We start from the raw sequence: 24,730 nt of genomic DNA, 5'->3' as shown, positions 1-24,730 counted from the left end.
CCCTCTCTCCCTCTCTCTCTCTCTCTCTCTCTATATATATATATATATAAGTTTTCACCTAAGTTTTCAATAACTAGTTAGTTGGTCATGGAATCAGGATTTGAATCAAATTGGCTAGTCCCAGAGTTATCACTCTTAACTTCTTAACACTAACACCTTTCTTATACTGTCTCTCACAGCATTTACCTATATTCATTGTATCTAAGTGATGATGTTTATACTTATTTGTTTATGTCAGTTCAATGTCAGCCTTCAGAGGAAGTGATCTATGTTCCCCTGTTCCTGGAACTATTATTTTCAAATAATTAGTGCTCCATAAATGTACCATGTTGACATGAAATCCACTAAACCAGCTGTCCTGGGACTCCTGTCTCTGTCTTTCTTATACTAAGAGTCATTCATGGTTTAATGAAGATTCTTCATAAATATATGATGGACCAGGAAAAAGAATGCTCATGTATCCTCCTGGTAATATGATTCTCAGCTTTCATATTCCTATACTCTAAAATGGGAATGATAAAGGTAGTGTATCTTATAGGACCATCTTAAGATACCATGAGTAAAGATGTGCAAACCACTTAGAACTGTGCCAAGCACACAACAAATACTAGATGCTTGTTAAATAAATAAAAATAACATGTGAGTATTTGAATGCAACATATTTAGGGCTCATACATATAGTGAAATAAAAGGACCTTGCTCTCTGCTGGCAATTTAAGTTCACAAACCTTCATGAGTTATACTTTTGTTCCTCCAAAAATTTTCCCGACCATATGCCCCGTCAGAGCTTTTACCTAAAGTCACTAAAGAATTAGCCTGAGGATAATTAACTGTCAGAAAGTAAAACAATTTGTAAAGAAAGTTCTAGAAGTTACTGTTGTATTTTTAATTGGCAGCATGTTGGCAGTTTAAGTCACTTTCTGAAAACAAATCCTCCAACAGCCAAGTGCTGATGGTTTCTCTGCCAAGAGAGACATCTACAACTTTCCATGATCATCAGTATAATACCAGGCAAAACAAAACACAGTGAAATGTTGTGCTGTATTTGATACCAAAAACCTGAGAAAGTTAGGAAATGATGCTTAGCAATTACGTAAGGTAATATGCTGATTGTGGCTTCTGGTTTATGAGGGGTCTAGCCCCATACTTATTTTGCTGCATCCACTCTCCTGTGTTTGTTCAAATCAACAACAAAAGCCACTGGAATGAAGCTTTCACTTAGTGAATCAGTTATTTTGATTGGATGGGGGCTCCCAGTTTACTGGGGAGATATTATAAAACAAACGTAAATAAAAACATGTATATAAGTATAAACACATAAAGTAAAGTGCTTAACATTTTATCTTTTGCATTAGTTCTTGATTATTGTCTACTAAGTAATTTTTTGGTCACCATAATGTCCTTTTGAATAACTAGGGAAAATGCTTTTATAAAAACAAAACTGGGGCATAGAGAGACAAAGGAATTACTCACAGTTATCTGATAAGGAGATACAGAGATATAGTCAATGACTTGACCGCATTTATTTTTTTTTAAAAGAAAAAGAATCTGTGCTCACTTAGAGTGTAGGAGCTAGGGATTTCTTGATACTAAGCCATTCATGGAATAGCTAGTTGAATTCCTTAAACCTAAAACTGTGTACTCAATATCAGTTTACCTTTATCAGCCAATTGTCAGCCTATCATGGAATTGGGAACAAAACTTCCAAGAGGAAGAGCAGCATGACTGATCTGAGAATTGTTACTGGTCCTTTGGATCACCAGTCCCTGGCTTCCAAGATATATAGAGTCTGGAAAATCTCCATTTGGCCTCTGGAGCCACTCTCTATCCTACATGCTGTTCTAGGCCTGGGAGACTGGCCTCTATGGATATTATCTCAACTCCTTACCCTTTGGCCAAAGGGAAGCACTCCTTACCCTTTGGCCAGGGGATCAGGGAGGAGGGAAAAAGAGTTATGATACTCATTCTTTGGGATCCCTCCTTGGTGGAGGTTAGGCTGTAGTGGCTGCTTTCCTCTTCCAAGGGCCAGAATCCTTATTGTGAAACCCTCTCTGCTAGTTATGTCGGTAGAGATGGCTTTCAGTACAGAAATGATAACTTCACTCCTACTAGACTTGGATGTTTCACTAGCCTTGTTGGATCCAGATTCCTGCCTGCACCTTTGCAAATAATCCCTTCATTAATTTCCCCTTGATGACCCTATTAAATTTTGCCTTGTGTTTCCTGCCTGGACTCTGAGACCAAATCACAGAATTTCAGTGTTGGAAAGTACTGGATTTGCGTCAATCTCATCTTAGATTTCTTTAATAGCTGTTATTTTGAGGAAACTCCTTTCTATATAACTCTGTTTTCTCATATATAAAACAGATCATACTCCTTGTAAGAGGCTATTGTTGTTGTTGTTATTGTTTTTACCAAAGGCTATCTATCACATGTATAATATGATGAACTTTTGCTGAGACAGAAATTCTCCTTCACTTTCTCCTTGAATTTTTTCAGTAAGAGTTCTTCTGTTGCTATGACAGTCCTGTGTCTTGCAGGCATTCAATAAGTGCCTATGTATCACTGGACTAAGAGGATTTGGGGTGTGGGTTTACTCCAACTCCTCAGCTACAGATTCTTCACAAGTCACCATAACCTTTTCAGAGCACAGTTGCCTTGATTGTGAAATGGGGATGTAAGTCCTACTTCCTGGAGGCAGAGGGCTGGACCTAATGCTTTCCCATCATTCCTTCCTATTTGAATATTTGTAATTCAGAGTAGGAAACCAACCTATAATTATACACCTAAAGGGGCTTCCACAATCAATATCAGTCATGGCTAGAGTAGCTCAGCTTGATAAAGTAATGAAGACAGCAGGCTCTGGAGTCAGAATCCCAGCTCTGCTGATTAGAAAAATTATCTAACTTCTCCGTGCCTCAGTTTTCTCAGCCATTAGAGGAAAATAGTGCATCAGAGAAAAATAGTACATCTGCCTCCTAAGATGATTGGGACTGTCAACTGAGTTAATACTTGTCATATATTCATACTCATGATGTTTCATGTACTAAGAACTTTGCATGAAGTATCTTGTTTCATCCCACAACAACCCATTTTTCTGATGATTGCAATGGTCTTTCTTCTTGTACCACAAATGAGTTATGCTCCTTTCATCCTTAGAGCCTTTGTTCTTGCTGGAGCTCTTCCTTGGAACCTTCCAGACTCTCATGCCACTGGCCTTTTCTTGTATTGGGGTCTCAAAAGTCACCTTGTCAATGCTTTCTCTGACCCAAAGTAGTTCTTTTACCTACATTCAGTTTCCATCATTTTGCCACAGGTTTTCCTATTTTATAATACACATCACCTTCTAAGATTGTCTTTGTTTTCATCATCTTTCTTTCCATATAAGCTCCATGAAGGCAGTGAATTAATATGTCTTAATTGCCCAATATAAAGCCAGTCCCTAAAATTCTGTGGGCAAAACATGGTCTCTCAAAAAAAATAATAATGTGAAACAAATGACTAAGGAAGGAAACTAAGGGACCAAATAATTTGATTAAATAACTCTGGCCATTTTTGTTAGTAGGAGGCACAACAGGAATTCAATTCCATGCCAGGATGACATTAAAGCCCAACCGACCTCCATCTGCCTCTTTCAGTAGTTCTTGAAAGGGGTAATGAGGGTCTGAACAAGAGCCCTAACACAGGATGGAAGTGATTTTAAAAGGTATTTCAAAGAAAAATTGGCCATACTTTAGTGACTAGTAATATGGTTGGTGGAGAGCATAAGGTGAAAGAAAGCTGATTTTAATTTCAGCAAGGGGACAACTTCCCAATGAATGATTTAAGAAAGTCGGGGAGGGGAACTGAGGGCAGGTGATCAGGCTGCCAATATCTGGCTGGAGCTCTTATCTGCATCCAGAGATGGGTGCTCAAAGAGCAGTGGACAATTTGACGTGAAATTGGGGACAGGGGCCAAATGAAAGCTAATCCTTAAAGCACAGCCCAGGTGTCTCTGGCCTCAGTCCCTGTCCCATTTCTCATTGTTGTTGGGGAGTTGTTAGTATCAGGAGAAAGACCTTGCAATTATGTCTGTTACTCGTGTTCAATCAGCAGTTGGGATGCTCCGCTGGGGGCCACTGCATAGATCTGCCACCTCCTTCTCGGAGGCACATTTGTTGTTCCCCAACATCTTTCCAAGGCATGTAGAATTTGATATCTGCCTGACAATCTTAAACATCAAAGTCAAGATGCATGCTTTCACGCAAAAAGATTGGGACTTATTATTTTTGCCTTTTGTTAAAGATGAGTTATATGTTTGATTTTCAAAAATTTAATAATGCCTATAATAATGTTTCATGTAGAAACTCTTTGCCATGTGCTACTTCTTTTAATGTTTTCATTTGAGGAGCAAACAGCAGAACAAATATTTTAAGTCTGCATTTAACAAATGACTATAAAGTGTGTATAGTTTCCAAATATTGATCATATTAAATCCATGTAACAACAATAACAACAACAACAACAGCAAAAGATCTGAAGAAATAATATGCAGGATGTTTTTAAATATTTAAAAGGCCATCTCAAAAAACATTTTCCTAATATACATGAGGAAGCTTACATTCACATAATTTAATGCTTTTCTCCAGTAATTCCAAAATCCAGGAGAAAAATAGTCTAAAAGGCATACACAGATGTATACACAGAGATGTTTATCTCCGTGCTATTTATGTTATGGGATAAAAAAGGAAAAGAGGGAAAAATCCAAGTCTCCAGAAGTCAGAGAATGTGGTCAAAGACAGTATACAGTCACTTTACAATGTAATAACGTGCTGCCACTAAGAATGATTTATAGTTTTAATAACAAGGTTAATATTTTTGAAAGTATGGAATATAAGAGAAGGATAAAAATTTGGTATGGATGATATCATTAATGCACACACATCAAGGGAAAAAGATGTTACTTACTGTTTGCAGTTACTTAAAGGTAGAGGAGTAATAGGATGAGGAGTGTTGTGTGTGTGTGTGTGTGTGTGTGTGTGTGTGTGTGTGTATCTTTGTATGATTTCTTATCTTTTTTTTATACTTTCTGAATTTATTGCTATGAACAGGAGTGACTATTGTGAATCAACCGCTCACACTCCCAGCTCTGAAGGACAAGGAGGGAAAGAGGAGGAAGGCCATCCTGTGGAGGAAGGAGCAGGTACTACAAATTACTTTCAAGCATTGGACTGGGACCAATATGGCTGGAAGTTAAAAAGGAGGCTGATTTGGGCACCGTGCGAGGAAGAGTGCTCTTCAAAGTTGACAACCATCAAATGGGTGTCTCCCTGAAGATGCAGTGCAGTTTCCCAATGATGACAGAAGAGTCTATCTGGGAACCAGGTGTGAGGTGATGCTACAAGTCTTCCTAGACTCTCTTCAAACTCTCAGGTTCTTTGAATAGAGATCCAAGTGCTCCATAACTCAGCAGGAGTTTAGGGGTCTTTCTGTAGGAATATGTTTTCTTCTTTGTTACTTGCATAATATTGATAAATCTCACCTTCGTGCCATGAGGAACGAAGGCCCTTTCTTACCTGTCTTCATGGAAAAGAAAATGGAATTTCGAATGAGTATTGGCCCTTTGTTAATTACCTTTCAGCCCCTTAGCTTTGAAGGTGCATGGAATGTAATGGCAAATATTCCCTCAGCCACTGTGCAGCTCATTCAAGCCTAAAACTAGCATTGTCATCTCAGACTTCACTATAGAGTTCTCTATGGTCCAGCATGCAGACATTTGGTACCCATGCTTTTCTTCCTGGTGACCTAGGGTCCTCTGCCACTCCAGGCGCCTGGCTGTAACTACCTGCCTTGTGTTCAGATGTCATTTTTTCAGTCCTGTGCCCACCTGCTTAGGGTCCAATCATGGATAGGGATCCACTGATACCACCTTTCTGATACAGCAATGGAATTAATGTATTCTGCTTTCCAAATAATCTACTTCCATATGTTGAAGTTTACTTGTAACAAGTGGCTAGTGGGCAGAGGGTGGTTAGTAGGGAAGGGAGGATTGTCTGCAGAACTTTGGGTCTTAGTCCAAGTCTAGCATAGGTTCAATATCAGCCTGTTTTATGAAAATCCCATTTTTATTATATTTTATTTTAGGCAGAGAGAGAGAGAGACACAGAATCTGAAGCAGGCTTCAGGCTCTGAGTGGTCAGCAGAGAGCCTGATGCAGACTCAAACTCATGAACCATGAGATCATGACCTGGACATTCAACCAACTGAGTCACCCAGGTACCCCTGAAATCCCATTTTTATAAAAAAATATCAGTTTTTAGAATTATTCTGCACATTTTTAGTATCTTTTATATTTATTGTTTTTTCCTCTCAAAATTTTGTTTTGACTTCCCCTTAATGCTTAGTTAAAACTTTCATTGCGTCTTCCATGAACATCTGTTTGGGGCTTGGCTTTACCAGTGACTGGTGCAGGGAGTCTTACGGGCATGGCAATTTTGTTCTTCCCAAGTGAATATTGGAATCCATTTTACAGTTATATTTTACCTGTCTACTGTGTACAAATAACTATGTTTTCAGGGAATATCTGGTAAGTTGGTAATTTTGATTCCAACTTGATAAGAGAAAAGCAATGGTTCTAATAAACATTTGCAGACAAATGCAGCAATAAAAATGCCTGCAGCTTCAACATTGTGGAGGCTTAGGGCTTTGGCATTATTCTGGGATTATGACCTTCCAGGTTGCTGATGACACATGGTTTTGTTCATGAGATGGTGTGTGCAGTGTGTGCAATGAGGGGGAAAATAATCAAAGCAATGGATCTCAACCATAATTTAAATGTACATAAGATTGCCACTAATAAAAGTAATTTTTTCCTCCCTCATTCTCCACAGAATATTCTAGTAGAATAGGGTGTTTTTAAAGCTTCTGCGAGATATAGCAGTAAACAAAAGAGCTTTAAAAAGACCTTATTCTGCTAAATCCCAGATACTGCTATGTCTCCCAGAACCAGAATAGGAACTGACATATAATAACTTTATGTTGAATGAATAAGTGAATTAATTAAATCTTATTATCCTGCTATATTATGTTTAACCAATGCCATTGAAATAAGTTTTTCTTGTTGTTGTTGTTTTATGCTGGGACTTTGGACTGGATGTACTGGGTCCTCTGAGGTGCTTACTATAGTTTTTTCATTTGTGTGGTGGAGACTAATGACATTTTAGGGCATTCGCATTTTTTATATCACTAAGTCCATCAGGTCCTATAAAATGGTGTAGCAGGATATAAAGAGAGTCAGTGAAGATACGGATTATATCCCCACACCTAGAAAAAGTTTTAGCTTCTTCATATTGTGTTTCCTCACTATCAAAGAATACCACCTTCTCTAACAGTTGTTTGATGAGTGAAAAAAATTGTGCATGAAAGAATGTTTGTAAACACATTGTATTTGTAAATATTTGTTATAAATACATATGGCAACTTTACAAAATAAATAGTTTCCTTTTCGCTACCCCCTACTTTCTACTCCTTAAGACTGCCATGAAATTGGAGAGAAAGAGAAGATGGAGAGAGTGAAGGTTAGTCTTCTGTGTCAGCTCGGCTAGGCTAGGCTAGACATCCAGTTATCTAATCAAACACTAATCTCAATATTGCTGTCAAGGTATTTTGCAGACCTGCTTACCATCTCCAGTCAGTTGACTCTAATTAAAGGAGGTTACCTTAGATAATGTGGGTGGGTGGGCTCATCCATTGCTGAATAGCCTTGAGCAAAAACTGAGGTTTCCTAGAGAAGAAGAAATTCTGCCTGGAGACTAAAGCATCAAATCCTGTCCAAGTTGCCAGGCTGCCTGCCTGCACCATGAGTTTCAGACATGCCAGCCCACATGTGAACCAATTCTTTAAAATAAACACTTTTAGGGGTGCCTAAACCAGTCATGTGAACCAATTCTTTTTGTAAAAATGCTTTCAGGAGGCACCTAGATGGCTCAATCAGTTAAGTGTCAACTTCAGCTCAGGTCATGATCACTCGGTTCATGAGTCTGAGACCTGCATCAAGCTCTGTGCTGACAGCTCGGAGCCTGGAGCCTCCTTCAGATTCTGTGCCTCCCTCTTTCTCTGCCCTGCCCCCACTCGCTCAGGCTCTCTCTCTCTCAAAAATAAATAAAAAATTTTTAATAAATTCTTTTATATACATGTTTGTGTGTATGTGTGTCTATGTACGTATATGTGTACATGTATGTATATGCATGTGTGTACATAAATGTATATGTTTGCATGTGTGTATGCATGGTATATATTGATTCTATTTTTCGACAGAATCCTGACACAGAGAGAGAGTGGACAAAGAAAAAAACTTGTGTCTGTGTCAGTGGTTTCCACTGTGTATTGGTTTTCCTAACTTAGTGATATTTCTGAAGTTAAGCATCTTCTAAATTACACACCAAATGCACATATGTGCATCAGGAAATCTATAAGGTGAGGTAGGTTCAGGTGTGCTCTGTCAACAAGTCAGGTGATAGGAAGCCCAAGAGCTATCTGAGTCTACTCCCACCCTCTGATCAAACACAAATTTCCAAATGTTTTGAAGCCCAGGCTCTTGTCACTAACACTGTGCTGTCAGTCTTCCGGGGGGAAGTAGCTCATAATTGCAAAAAAGTTCCCCTGGGTATCTGGGCAAACAAGAGTACATCAATAGACTCGGTTTTGCATAATATAACACATTGATCTTTTTTTCTTTTTAGAAGCAGGGAACTGCAGTGCATGCAGACCTACATGAAGGAAACAAACAGTTCGGAGGGGGAGAAAACAAACAAACAAACTTGCTTTGAACAGCAGGAGACGACGTTTTGGCAGCTGAGCAGGGCAAGAGCTTCATGAGTCGCTCTTTAATGCTGCGCTTGGTGCTGTTCTGGGCGTAGAGGAAACCTAGAACATAGGCGATCGTTTCTGTTAAAGCTGTCTGCGGAGAGAAATGGGCATGCCACACGGCTTGTCATGGGAAGCTGGGCAGGCAGGACATGGATGCAGCCATCCGCTCAGGCAATCACGGGCAGTGGGTTGGGACCCCAGAAGGAAAAAAAATAAATAAATCCTTTTTTTCCCTCTGTTGTTGCCATTTTTTAACTTTTCTTTCCAAAACTTTTCTATATGTTGCGTTAAAGTGTATGTTGCTTTAGCAAGTGGGAATAGAATCTTGCGAGTATGTCTTTCCAGTAGTAAAAGGAAAATTTGCTGGCTTTTTATCTTTTTTTTTTTGGCCTCCGATTGGGAAAAGCATGGAAAGAGTTAACTGGATATAAATTTCTATATGCACACCAGAGTGAAGGGCCCGCACTTCTGTTCTCATTGCTCCCCATCTTTGATTACAGAGGAGATAGATGTTCTGCATAAATCATTCACACTGCAATCACCTGTTAGTACCTTTGCCTTCCCTGAAAGTGAGAAAATAGATGTCCTTGATATGCATTGTCATTAGCATACGCTGACATGCCCAGAGACGCAACAATTTTTCACATTTTTCACATGTGGACCTTAATGGACGAAATTACCCAAGCAGAGTAATTCCAAAAGAAGCAAGGTGTGCTCACAAAATGCTGACCCAGGAGTAGATGGAGCAGTATCTGGGGCTTCAGATGTTTGGGAGGAAACCAAGGAAAATCCACAGCACAAGGGTGATCAGGTTGGTAAATGTTTGGAAGAACTGTGGGTGTCAGGAGCCACAGCTGTCCAGCTCAGCATCAGCTTGCCCACTCTGAGTGCCCAGAGTCTGAATTTGCATGTTGACACGTATATAGTGCACCCTCCCCACTCCAAATTAGTTCATAGGGTATGGAACATAAAGCAATAACAAGAGAATCCATTTAAATCTAGGTTAGACCATCTCCCAATGTAATTATAGAGTTCGGACCACAACTCAACTGATTTATTTCCCTGTGCACTGAATAAAAATCTGATAGATATTTTGTGTGGGGGGTGACAGTGAACCAGTAGATACATAAGTCAAGTCATATAATTTCTCTGTTTAAGAGCCCTCTAAAACCTTCACGTTATCCTTTGGAGTCACTCACACTTCCTACCCTGGACGCCAGTGCCCCCACGCACCGGCTCTCTCTCTCTCCTTGACAGGATTACCACCACCCTGTTGCTCTGGACCATCAACCAATAACCAGACTGTTCTTCTTGCCTTTGTTGGAACTCACAAAACAATTCTCTCCTCTGCCCTTGATGCTTATATGGTGTGAAATGACTTATTTACTTGATATCCCAAGTGCTAATTGATGGCCTGGCATGTAAGAGAAGATCAATAAATGCCTGACAAATGAGTGAATAAATTTACTTTCAATACCAAAACAAGACCCGATTTGATTTCCTTGATGAGTATCTAAGTAAGCTTTTGAACTTATAAAATAAATCTGATTTACATAAAGCAGACTCATTCGGTGGCTTCTTCCTTCTACATTTATAGATGAACACATCCATCTAAGGGCTGTCTCCTTTGTAAACTTCTCTGGGACATTAGGATTTTGCTTTGTTTTAGCATCCCAAGTAGGACATTCTGCTTCTCCTTTTATGTGTCATGTCAAACCCCCCTAGCCATTGTATGTACAGTCAGTGGCCTTCCATCATTGATCAACTTCAATAGTCCCAGGCAGGCTATAAAACTCTATTTAAATACACTTGCTTGCAGTAAACTTTCCCTGTTATATCTCCAACCTTCCTGAAGGAAGGACTTCTCCACCCTCTGTTCCATCTTCTCTGTTCTTCCTGTGCTGGTACTCTACTGTTCTGGGTACCACATCCTATTATAGAGTGAGACCCTATTATGATAAGGAATTAGAAACAGAAGGTTCTACCAGTTATTGGCAATAGGAGAGAGACTGTGGTTTTATCTCTTACTCAGCTCCCATACTTCAAGTTTGATTTCTTGATGTCCAGCCAAACTCCACAATCATCCCTGAAATTGGCACATGGCAAACACTCAAGAAATATTTGCCAGTTACTTGATTTCCCCACTTTCCCTTTGATTCTGATATCTGCCAAGCTCACTCTATCTGTGATAGCTACTTGACCCTCAGGTCTGGGTGTAGAGAGGGAGCTACCTGCTTTCCAAACATTCACAACTATTAATGGTCACTCCCTGACTGCATCCTAATTTGCTAATTAATAATGTTCTTCCTTGGAATATCTTTCAAAATGCTCTTGGGGCTACAAGGTAGACAGGTTGCTGTTTCTAATCAGCAGTGAGACGTCCAGACCATAGTCCCTGTTTTACTATTTTGAGTTGAGTGACCTTGGACAGATTATTAAGCTTCTTTGGGTTTCTGTCTTTTCTTTGTGAAATAAAAGGATTTATACTAAAGGACCTTGGTTGTAAAAACTCAGTTTAAAGATCCCTTTTTGAAGTATGTTTAAATAGAAAGTGTTTATAATTTCTAACTCGTTTCTTTTCCCCAGTAGGTGGATAAATCAACTTTTATTTGACTATAGCCTAGATGGATAAATCAACTTTTATTTGACTACAGACATTATTCAAGTTCTCTAGGGTCTTTTCCTTCAAAATAAATAGGAAAATAATTTATCATAAATGTTAAAAAATACATAAAATTTCCTAAAATATGTGAAAAAGCAAATCATTTAATTTCCAGTATAGTAAACATACAGTGTTATATTAATTTCAAGTGTACAAGATAGTGATTCATCAATTCCATATATCACCCAGTGTTCATCACAAATGTACTCCTTAATCTACCATGTTTTTACATTGTTTTCTCCTCAATGAGAATTTTAACCTCTGTAAGTCAGGATGTAGATATCATAAAACTTCCTCTTTCTCCACCCTTTCTCTGCTACAGATCATTCTTCTCTTTCTCCCTTAAAGTGTAGTGGTTGAATGTTCAAGCACTGTAGTAAAATAGCCTGGATTCAGATCTCAGTATCTTATGGCATTGGGTAAGGTTACTGAATCTCTCTGAACCTCAGTTTCCTCATCAACAGAATACATTAGTAATAGTAATATCTCATAAATTTGTTAGACTCTACTGATATGTAAAGCATTTAACATAGTGATTGTTCATAATGTACTTTCAATAGATGTTAGATATTAATTTTTTTTAGTTCTTTGGGTACACAATATTCCCTCCTACCATAGATCCTTTCCAGGTGCTATTGCCTCTAACTGAATTTCTGTTTTACCTCCTTGTGGCTTTGTTAACTACTGTCAACCTTGAGATTTCAGTTCAATAATCACTTTCTGAAAAACCCTACACGACAGATGGAACTAGATTATGAACAGCTCTATTACATGGTCATGAGTTCCTCCCTCATGGCATTATCATGAATATAATTAAAGCAACTGATGACACAATTATATGTTTGGCAAATGTCCTCCTTACTGCAGTGTAAGATTGACGATGTCTACTTCCACCCTTACAGAGCAAATGTTGAATGTGTTATCCCACTATAAGCAGCCATAATACTAGTCAAGCCACATGAGGCAACCATTTTCAAGTACTGCAAAACAAGCAATGTAGAACTGTAATGCAAGAGAGAAAAGAAACCCAAGAGTTGAGTTCCACAAATGCCCTGCCTCCCTCTTCCAAGTGGCATGTCCTTTCCATAGTTCAGAGAGGTAGAGATCATGCTTACTGAGATGAGATGGCAGACATCAGAATTCTGGACTCCCAAAGGGACTAGAATTTGCAGGAGAGGGTATAGGAAAAGAGAGACCCAGGTATATGTGTCAGAGGGGACGATTTGTGTGAAGATTAAATGTGGGTCATTATGATGATTCATTTTATCTTCAACTTAACTGAACTAAGGATTGCCCAGATAGCTGGTAAAACATCATTTCTGAGAGTGTCTGTGAGGATGTTTCTGGAAGAAATTAGCATTTGAATTGATAGACTGAGTGAAGAAAATCACCTTTACCAATGCTAGGGGTCATCATACCAGAAGTTGAGGACTTGAATAGAACAAAAGGCAGAGGAGGGGTGAATTTGTTCTTTGCCTCAGTTGGAACATCCCTCTTCCCCTGCCCCAAGACATTGGGGCCCCTGGTTCTCCGGCCTCTGGGCTCAGACTGGAACCATACCAGCAACTTTCCTGGGCCTCCAGCTTGCAAAGGGCAGATTGGGGGACTTCTCAGCCTCCATAATTGTGTGAGCCACTCTTTCTTAATAAATCTTTTTCTTTGTATCTCTATCTATCTATCTATCTCCAATTGGTTCTGTTTCTCTGGAGAAGCCTGACTAATATAGTCACTGATCGAGAGCTGAGTGGTGCATGCTCAGGATCAGACTCCACAATACTTAGGGGGCAGAAGCTGCCAAGAGGTTGAGAATTGAATGGGAATACCGAAAGTCATGTTGTGCCAGGAAATGTTGAAGTTCTGACCTCATTAAAAAATAAAGAAGGAAAAGAAAAGAAAGAAAAATGAAAAGGAAAAAAGGAAAAGACAAGGAAAGCAGGAAGGAATAAAGCACACTCCTGCATGGAGCACCACAGACATTGACTGGGGAGCTCAGAGATGATGCACGTGCCATAAGGGTCATGCAAAGGCCACACGCCATGACTACGTACAAAACCAAAACTGACCTATCCTACCGATAATAGAACCAAAGTTGGCAAGACCAAAAGGAAGTGCCAGGAACTATGGAATGTCTTCCAGAAAATACTTGACACATTAAAAAAAAAAAACATACATAACAAAATCCAAACTCCTTACAATATATTGTAATAAGGTCCATCATGCTACCCAAAATGAACAAACATGTAAAGGAACAGAAAAACGTGACCCATAATCAAGATTTCAAGAAAAAGAATCAGTAGAAATAGACCCTGGGATGAAACAGATGTCAAAATTCATGGAAAATAATATTAACAAAAAAGATAAGCATAATAAATAAGTAAACAGTTTAAAATTTACGGCTGTGATATCAAAACTATGAAAAGGAACTAAATGAAGATTCTAAATCTGAGAAGTAAAATATCAAAAATATAAAAACATCTTTAGATGGACTTCACATCAGATGGGACCACTGAAGAAAGATTTATGAGCTTTAATAAGATGAAAAGAGAGAGATCATCCAATCTGAATAATAGAGAGGAAGAGGGATTATAAAGTAAGTTATTAGTAACTTGTAAGAAGGTATCAAGTAGTGTAACAGGAATGTAATTCAAAAACCAGATGAAATAGGAAAGTTTGAAAAAAATGGCCCAAATGTTCCAAATTTAGTTGTAAACATTAATGTACAGATTCAGGAAACTCACTGAACTGCAATCAAGATAAATACAAGATGAATCATGTATAGGCATATCACAGTCAAATTGTAAAAAAAGAAATTAGAAAAAAAACAACTTAAAAAACCCCAAACCTAGAAGAAAAGAACATATTACATACAGAGGTACAATAATATATGAGAATGTTTTCTCATCAGAAACAATAGAAGCCAGAAAACAATGGAATAAGTGCTGAGGGAATACAAATGCTTTCAACTGAGAATTCTATATTCAGTGAAAATAATTTTTTGAGGACAGTGAAATAAAGACATTTTCAGATAAACTAAAAATCATAGCTACCAGACCTGCATTACCAGAACTACTGAAGGAATTTCTTCAGGGTTAAAGGAAAGGACGTTATGAAGAGCTACAGGTAGAAATAAGATCAGAGCAAAATAAGGCAAAAAACTGAAAATATGTGAGTAAATATAAAATATTACCTGTTTCCTATTATTTCCTTTGTTTAAAACAATAGTGTTATGGAGTTCATTACATTTGTCAATATAACACTTCTGACAGTAGCGTAAGAGATAGGGGAAGGTAAATGGAGTTTTTAGTGATAATACATCTTACACTAAGTGTTACGTAATTAATGCTAAATACTTTGATGAAGTGAAGGAGACATATTACAACCTTTAGATGCTAGGGAAACAAGTAAATAATAGTAAAAGGAGGTGCAGTTAAAAAGCCAGTTGAGGAATTAAAATGGAATACCAAAATTATTCAGTTAACCCCAAAGAAGTCAGGGACAGAGGAACAGAACAGCATAGAGAGCATAATAACACAGCAGACTATGTTCAACCGTATCATGAAATCAGAAACCAAGTCTGTCTTATCCACTACTGTATCCTAATTACCTTGCATAATGCTTGTTATATAAAGTGTTTAATCAATATCTGTGGAAAGTATAAATCACACTAAATATGTTATATGATGGTCTCAAAATAGATTAGCTGATGTCTATATAGCGATGCATTTAAAATCTGCATGGTGTATTTCCTCACAGTGTGTGAAGTCTCTTCCCCACACTCTAAATGGACATTTGTGTATGAATGCTCCTTGCTAATCCACATTCCCCAGCCTATAGCACTAAACGAAAATTAAGGACGGGCAAAGGTAGGTCATCCAGCAGACAGCCTTAGTATGCAAGACATTTTACCCCCATAAACACTTTTGACAGATTAAAAACCTTACATCACATAAATATTTCTTCATTTATTTAAAAAGCATCTATCATGGCACTTCTGTTATAAACATTTAAATAACGCTTATTGTAGGTCTGTGGATATACAGCGGTCACACAAGGAAAAGACCCTGCTCTCCAGGGTCTAACTGTCTACATCAGTGGTAACACCTATTGCATTGCATGCTTGGTTTATCAGTTTCTTGCACTAAATCTCAAATGCACTGAAGAGAGAATTCTGTTCATTCATTAATTTGTTTATTCAAAAATCGTATATCAAGTACCTACAGTGTGCTAGACAGTGTTCTGGGTGCTGGGGATAATGTAGTGAATAAAGCAGACACAAATTCCCACTTTTTTCATCCTACATTATAGTCAGGGAAAAATAATAAACAAAAATAAATAGTAAAATATAAAGTTTGTCACATAGAAAGCAGAGACTTCTGTTGGTGAACGGGTTGGGAGGTGATTGGGGAAAACTGGTACCTTTTGATGTGGTTGCCAAGGAAGGATTCAGTGGAGTGATATTTGAGCAAACGTATCTAATGAGATAAGAGAGTACATCCTCTATTTTGATTACTAGCGTTACCAGTAACTAGTGCAATGTATTACATATATTAGGCACTAATATATATTTGTTGAGTGGTTAACTTTATTCATTAATTTTTTCAATTAATAGTTATGGGCACCTGCAATGGAGAGATTAAATTAATTGCCTATTTAAACCTCTGAGTCCCATGATCTGTTCATAAATTCATTGCCTTAAAGTCAACTCCCTAATCCTTGCACTGAGAATTTAAACCCAACTGGGGTTCCAGCATTTCAAAAATCCTGAAACAAAGTAATACAAAAAGAATAAAAAGTAAGTGTGCAAATAAATAGGCCACTTCAAACTGTGATATAACTGAATGAAAATGCATTCATTTTTCCTGGTGCTTAAGGTTTCATCCTACAAAGCCTGACATTACTGAAAATCAATCAGCCCGGTATCATGCTGCTTGCCCTATACTTGTGACCCTCCAGATTTCAGGAGCGTGGTCATTTTTCACTGACTGCTTTTCCCATTGCACAAGAAATACCACTACATGTAAATGTCAGGTTTCAGCAGTGAGTGATGGGCCATGACTTATGAATCCAACAAGTAATGATGATGGTAGTAGAAGTGGTGATTTCACCACAATGAGAATAACGCTTATCTTTCTTCTTTCTGTAGCAAAAATGAGCATTTTCTGTGGCTTTGCATGGGAACAAAGGTTCCTGCTCCATAATTCACGGCCCTGTTCAGCTTCTATCTTGTGCTTTTGAGTGATGGACAATATGTTCCTTCCTAGATCCGCAGCCTGTGGATGTCAGGTGGAAGAAAGTAGCTAATGATGTTTCCATAGATAAGGTGTCTTCCCAGGAATCAAGAACTACGACCAAATCACTGTGAGTTCCAGTGGTACTGTGATCCCGTCTGTGTCTCTCTCCTCTGAATCCGCGACAGGCTGATATATGAACACTGACTTGGTGTTGTGGCTAAGGACTATATTCTTGAGCAGCTGCAAATGTGAACTATTCTGCCGATGTGTTTATTTTTTAAATAAGTTATTTTTAAAGAAGCTCATAAATACACAATCAGGCAGTTCATTTAGTATGTCCGAATTTATTCCTGAAAAAAGAGGGCCCAGATAATTTGGGGTTCATACCCCGGTAATAATTCTTACTGAAAATTGCTGCCGTCCATACTGATCATTCCTGTTCCCGCAGTCAGCCCCGAATGTAATTGTTCTCCTTTGAGAAGGGCAGCAGCAGGGTTAATGACTGAAAATGAGGAGGAAATATCTACATCTAATTTTGAAACTTTGTGACTTTTGGAGGCAGAGCACCGACCTTCTTAATTGACCTGTTCTCCCCCCCATCCCGACTGTAAAAGAGTTACTTTTATCTATCAGTTAATCCAGAAGAAGGATCTAGCAGGTGCCTGAACTTGCTGGATATAATCTACAGAATCTAAATGCAAATAGAGTAAATTGGACTCTATTTAGAGCTGCTACTTGAAGACACCTGTTTCTCATAAAATGAATGCCAATCTGTCAGCTTTTTGGGGTCTCTCCTGTATCTCTCTCTGCTTCTGTTTTCCCGAGCTCTCTCTCTCTCCCTCTCTTCCTTAGCTTTGGTTACTTCCTTAACCTCTCAGTCTCCCTCTCACTCTCTATCTCCATGCTTCTCTCACTCCAGGTTTCTCTCTCCTCATCCTTCACTGTCTTTATTTGCATCTCCTTTATCTTTCTCTGCTCTCTCTCTGTCTCTCTCTCTACTTCTGACTCAGTCTCTTTCCCAGTCAAGGGAGAGTCCCATTGAATCTTTACCTTTGTGTCAACTGCGTGCCTCATGAAAAATTGAGAGAAAGCTTTAGCTGAGTACAAGATAATTATTGTACATTATTGTTAGGCAAGTATTAGTAAACAGCTGGATGGTCAGGAGCTACAATACTTTATTTCTTTTTTAAGTTCATTTATTTTGAGAGAAAGAGAGGGAGCCAGGGGAGGGACAGAGAGAAGAGAGGGAAAGAGAGAATCCCAAGCAAGTTCCATGCCATCAGCATAGAGCCCCATGCTGAGGTTCATGTCACCAAACATGAGATTATGACCTGAGCTGAGATCAAGAGTCAGGTGCTTAACGAGTGAGCCAAGCATGTGCCTTGAGCTGTGATGCTTCCTAAACCAGCAGAAAGTGCTTGTGCTGTCCACCTGACTGCTCTATGCTCCACTGCCTAGTCAGAGAATACTAGCAGAGAATAACAACATAGAAGAGGTGTCAGTTTCCTTTGGGTTCCTTTAAAATTCATCATTGACATCCAATTTTCCTTTGTTCCTCTGCACAAATTACCAAAACTGCTTGTATGGTGAGATCTTTTGTGTGGGAGTTGGGAAATGATCTGGAATTCTCTATAAGGAGGGTTTGCCCAGAACAGTGCCAATTTATGACAATGGTCCTAACATCCCATCTGTTAGCAGCCCCTCTTCATGTCCAAAGTGTTCCAATTTAAGGTGACAAATTATATTAGCAACAACCAGTGTGGTCCGTTCCTGTAGAATACTGTGCAGTTATTGACAAAATGGCCATTTCATTACATAAATAATGTAAAAGTGCAACTTCATTTTAAAAATGGTATTTTAAAAATAACTATAATTAGCAGGGAAAGTGAAACTGGGATCTATAATGAAACTACTTGTATACAACGCAATCTGATTGTAATGCTATATAGTATTTTTCAGCTTTCAAACCGAAGAAAATGCTGTCCTATATGACAACATGGAGGAGCCTTGAGCACACAGGCTAAGTGAGAACAACCCTGTCACAGAAGGACAGATACTACATGATTTCTACTTATAAAATAGTCAGATTCAAAGCTGAAAGGAGAACGATGGTGGCCAGGGGCTGGGGGAAGTGGAAATGGGGAGATTTTCAATGGGTATAAAGTTTCAGCGATGCTAGAGGAGCAACTTCTGGAGCTGTGCCATGTGGCACAGCGTCTCTGGTTAGCAATACTGCATTGTGCATTTTAAAGCTTTGTTAAGGGGTACATCTCATGTTAAGTATGCGTACCAACATAAAAAAATGTCAGTGATGTGGGACAAATTAATTGTAACATTTGTAGTGGAAAGACTTGCCGCTTTGGAGTCTGAAAGAACTAGTTTGAATCTAAGCCCTGCCACTTTGGTTTCTGAGGCTTGGGATCAGTAATCTAACCTCACTGAGCCTCTTTGATCTCACCTGCATCACGGGAAGAATGATGCCAGGATTAACAGTAAAACAGGAACGTTCTCTAAATTTCACTTGAACGTGATCTCACCCTTAGGAAAGAAGGAGATAAAGGATGCCTAAAATGCAGTGTTCTAACACAGCAACAAGAAGGACTTCCTATGTGCCAAGCACTTTCCAAGCACTGTATCACTTAACCTCCACAAGAACTCCATGTGGCAGAGAATATGAGAGCCAAAGGACAGTCAAGGGAGTGGACGGTAGGGAGGTGCATGTAGCTTTTAAGTGGCCGGCTCAGGATGTGTGTCCATCTGTCTGAATCTGGGTCTGACATTCCGACTTCTCTACTATACTAATAACAGCTCTAATAACTCATTGGACTACTTCACTTATTGGGTCTAACTGTGTAACCTTTAGCTATAGCATACTTATTTCACTTTGTGGAACATTTTTTTTTATTTCCTCCCCTGCTCCCTTAGTTAGGCTTCTTAAATCATCCCATTTGAATATAGTACAGAAAACTTGGTGACCTATCTTCCTTTACTAGAAATGCTGCCTCTAATTCTATTTGCTGCAGGGCATCTATCAAATTCCTTGTGGTATTAAAAAAATAATAATGCTGTTGAAGAGAAAGCTGCACTAGGAGATCCAATTTCTTCATCTGAAAAATGGGGCTAATAATATGTGACACGTACTAATCTCAAGGAAGTTAGGAGATGGATGAAGTAATTGGTTCTGCAAAACCTTTCAAATGCTCGAAGAAATAACATGTAATCCATTTTAACTTCCAATGTGAAACACTACTCTCCTATTCTTCTGGGTCACTGTATTTAATCTTCTTTCAAAACTGCATTTATTCTATAAAATTATTTGTTCATTAATTCAACCAACAGATATTTATTGAATATATTATAAGACAGACCCTGTGTTCGGCACTTGGGATGATAATCAGATACGATATGCATTAGAGCTCAGGTGTTTTCAGTTTTGTGAATACCAATTAATTGGCTCTGGCTACTCATTAGAATCAGCAGAGCTGCTTAAAAAATTAGCTATGCCTGATCACTCCTGACCAAGTGAATCAGCCAACTCAAATGGGGCATATGAAAGAGGCTGCATGAAGAGGGAGGCAGAGATTGGATTAAGGTAGCTAAGAGCCAAGGAAGGTTAGTGATTGCCCTCAATCACCAGAAACTAAAAGACAGGCATGAAATGGATTCTTCCTCATGAACTCTGGGAGGTACCACATTTGCTGACACCTTAATTTCAGACTTGTGTTTTCCTAAACTGTGAGAGAATACATTTTCATTATTTATAGTAATTTACTTTTTTGAGAGAGTGGTAGAGGGTGCAAGTGAGTGAGGGGAAGAGAGAGAGAAGGAGAGGGAGAGAGAGAGAAGGAGGGAAAGAGAGAGGGAGAGAGAAAGAGAAGGAGAGAGAGAAGTGGGGCTCACCCAGGGCTTGTGTTTTACTTGAAGTGGGGCTCAAGCTTACACAGTGTGGGACTTGAACTCATGAACTGTGAGATCATGACCTAACCTGAAATCAAATGTTTAATGACTGAGTCACCCAGGCACCCCTGTTATTTGTTGTAATTAATTACAGAAGCCATAGAAGCAAATTTTCAAGAATGTCAGAAAAAATCAAATGGTATCATGGACACATAGTCACTACTCTACTTAGAGTAGAACACTTCTTCGTATATGGAGTTCTTCAAAATCTAAGACATGGTGCTGTCCTTGTGATACCTTCTTAATAGCACTGACAAGTTTTTGCAAATTCCCACTAAGCATATTTATCCAGGTGAATTGATTTATGACATACCAAATTGAGTGGATTTCTCCCATTTGGAGATGACATGCCCTGTATTTGGCAGTTAGGGTTTGGGTGAATCTCTGTTGAGGATAAGCACTCACAACAAAGAACTAAACTAGAAGCGAGGATCTCTGCTTCTTTGTCTCATGTTAATTAACTAATCAGATACCTATTGAATGACTTTCCATATCATCAAGACCAACAGCCAGACTCCCTACAACGGCCTCCAAAGTGCGCACGGTCCTCGCACTGAAGCTTGTCTGTCTTGTCTCTTATTTCTCTGTTCTCTTTCTGAACTTGCCTCTGACTAGTCTCTGCTCCTGAAATGTCTCATCTCAGGTATCTTCAAGATCAACCCCTCACCCCCAAGTCTTTACTCCAATGTAGCCAGCACAGTGAGACCTCCTTGGCCATCCCGTTGAAAACTGAACTGTCACCTAACCACTCCCTGCCTGTCTCCACTGGATAGAAAATTCCTTGATGGCATGGGTTTTCTGTTTCTACTGCTTTATTCCCAGTACCTAAGTGTATGGCATATAGTTGCTTCTCAATTAAAAATAGGTTGAATAAATAAGCATAGACTGTATTTGAGTGGTTGATGCTCACTGATCTTTATGTAAGACTTTATATAAAAAATTATAGTGTGATTACCAATTATTTTGTACCTGCTACATGCAAAATAACGCTACTAGGCATCTTATGTATGTTACCACTCATCCTTACAATGATTTTGTAAGCGAGGTATGATCTCTATTTTATATTAAAAAATGTAAAATATATCAGAGATTTTAGGTCACTTCTCTATCCCTCAGCAAGTAGACAAGGATTTAAACTCACGTCTGAAGCTTCTCATACAGAAAGGATGTTTGCACATTCTCAACAGTTAGAAAGGAACACAAATGCAGATTTCCAACTCAATAAGTCCATTGAAACCATCAATATGCTTTAGTCATAATATTGTACATGTCAAGGAAGAGATCTCCACAAATTTATATCAATGTGGGTTCAGAATAAGTCATGTGGAATTAAGCAGTGTAAGCAGAAAGATTCCCTAATACTTTAATCCTAAATTTTATATCAGCACTAGAGAAATGTCAAGAACAACAAATCAATGTCCCTAAGATGGATATGAGTAGCTCTTCCTGCTAATTTAATTTTTAGTAACTAATGCTTTAGATTGACACACAATGTAAAATATTGTCCTTGAAAACAGGCAGCTCTGTCTGCTGCTTAGGATTTTTATTTATTAGAAACTGAGCCAGGAACATCTGATTTATCACAGCAGCTAAGGGGCTATGTCCTGCTGAAGAAAATTAATTACACACCAATTTAGTAGATACTGCCTGATATCTTTTTGTATATAACTATCTTGACTACATCAAAATATTGCCTAAGAGAATGCTTTGAGTTACATGAAGTTTCATCACGTTTTGCACGCAGATTTGAAAAATATCTCATATAAGCATAAAGTCTCACACTATGCGCAAATTTGAAAGTAATACAATACTCAACTTTTGTTATATTTGTCAAGAATTTCATAACCTCAAAGCTGGCAGGCTGAGCGAATGGTGAGCTATCCAGGATAAGGCAATATCCCTTAATGCTTATAACAGAAACCCTGGCCATTCTTTTTAGCCTTATGGAAACATCTAATTAAGACTTTACATTGATTGAGGTCCTCAGGAACATGTTCTTCAAATGAAATATAATCTTCTGAGGAACCAAATGTGAGTCCCAAATATAGTAGGACAAAAATTTTAATCCTGAAATTCCTAGCATCACTTAATTCAATTCTACAATGTCTGTGCATGCTTTAGTTTCATTAAATGCTCCTTGATGCTTTCTCTTAACAGAGATCACAGAATTTTATTGAAAAGAGGGTAAACTTTTGAGACATAAAAGTGAAATAATTTAGAAAAATCACTTTACTCCAGTGGCCCATCCTGTGACTCTATCATTCAGAACTCCTGACACCGTATTGAATATATCAGATTCTCTAGATCTTCCAGATCTCCATAGACTCCATATAGGACTGCTAAGTCACCCCAAACCATCATATTTTAGAAATCTGCAATGGCCAAATATCATAAAACCATATTATAAATACTGTTTTATATAAGCTTCATCCAAATCATTTATCAAGGAAGAAATTGAACCCAATAATGTTTTAGTTTGCCCAAGATCAGAAGCCTAAAACTTAATAGAATGTGTCTATGAACCTGGACTCTCTGAATACTAAGGGCACACATTTACTATTTATGTTTCATTCATCTCTGTCTCCCACACGTCATGCACAAGGCCTAGCATTGACTATTCAATACATACTTGTTAAATGAATGAATAGATGCTGCTTGAGTTCCAAAGGAGAAAGGGAGACTCCTTTTTTATGAATAAATCATGATTTTTTCAAGGTTTCTAAAAATAATTAGCATTTTCATAGAGACAATCTGAAATGCTAGATCCTGGCAAATCTGTCACTTGGAGACAAGGGTGTTTAGAAAGCTGAGTCTTGAAACTTTGCAGAGACTGTTTTTACTTGGTGGCCCTGAGAGTTAGGCTGTGATTAATGGAAGTTAGGGGGGAAACAAGGGGAGGTGCTTGGAAACCCACATTGTCAACAAACTTGAATAACTTCAGATAAGAACACTGTTAAAACACACTCAGATTACTTCAAGGAACAGGTCAGGGTCATGAAATTGAGGTAAGATCCATAGAGAGAGAGAGAGAGTGTGTAATACTGTGTTCTCAGGCTAAAATTTTATAGGAAGCTTGTAAAACCAGCTTTGTGGATAAGGAACTATGGATCCTATCTTAGTCTTTAGAAGATTAACGCCATTGAATTTAAAGTAACCTCAGGATCACATGTGCACAGAACCAAGCAGAAAGATTTGTCTGATAAATGTTTTTGTAGCCAAGACAGATCTGAGGTTCGGGTAGGCTCTGGGGAGGACATTGAACTGATCAAATTTGAGCTTCACGTTAATGATGATAACAATAGATGCTTTTTTATTTATTTATTTTTGAGCACTTAAACAAAAATACATTTTAATGTTTATTTCTTTCTGAGGGAGACAAAGAGAGCACTAGCAGGGGAGGGGCAGAGAGAAAGGGAGACAGAGAATCTGAAGCAGGCTCCAGGCTCTGAGGTGTCGTCAGCACAGAGCCCAAAGCAAGGCTCCAGCTCACGAACCAAGAGATCAGGACCTGAGCTGAAATCAGACACTACTGGGCCACTCATGCACCGCATTATGTTTTTTGAGCACTTTAAAAAGCTCTATCCAATTTGATCATCAAAAACAGTTGTGTGAGTTAAGCTTGTTTGATACTATAGCCTATAACTTACAAATGAGAAATTTCAGGAAGTTTAGAAAATGTACAGCTCCACTGTTGCCTGGCTGAGACTATTCCAGATCTTCTCAAACAAGGTTGCTCTTTTCCAGTAGGTTCTTGCTACTTAAAATGTATTCAGAATCTCAGCATCATCTGAGAGCATGTTAGATATGCAGAATCTTCCGACCCATCCCTGAGCTACTGAATCAGAATTTGCATTTTAATAAGATCCTCAGGTGATTTGTATGCACTTTATATCATGAAAGGCATCTTATACATTATGCTGTATTACTTATCCAGAATGCCTCTGCTTTGGGAGTCTTATCTCAATTTGTTATGAAGGAGGGTAAGTGAAGGCACTATGCTAAGAATAAGCTGCCGATCTATGAATCTTCTCAA

The 24,730-nt window shown here is 38.5% G+C and overlaps 1 protein-coding gene across 4 annotated transcripts in view; it reads right to left on the bottom strand.

Moving 5' to 3' along the window:
* KCNIP4 (potassium voltage-gated channel interacting protein 4) overlaps positions 1–24,730 on the bottom strand; it is a 1,120,978-nt gene that overhangs the window by 120,640 nt on the left and 975,608 nt on the right. The window contains exon 2 of one of the 4 annotated variants that reach the window (XM_029948111.1): positions 8,803–8,904. The exons of the other annotated variants lie outside the window; for them this stretch is intronic. Within the exon in view, the coding sequence (XP_029803971.1) occupies positions 8,803–8,904 (102 nt within the window). The remainder of the gene's footprint in view (positions 1–8,802; positions 8,905–24,730) is intronic. 4 annotated transcript variants of the gene reach the window in all.

Source organism: Suricata suricatta, chromosome 1, assembly GCF_006229205.1.
Source record: "Suricata suricatta isolate VVHF042 chromosome 1, meerkat_22Aug2017_6uvM2_HiC, whole genome shotgun sequence".
Lineage (NCBI taxonomy): Eukaryota > Metazoa > Chordata > Mammalia > Carnivora > Herpestidae > Suricata > Suricata suricatta.
This window is presented reverse-complemented; position numbering and strand designations above follow the sequence as displayed.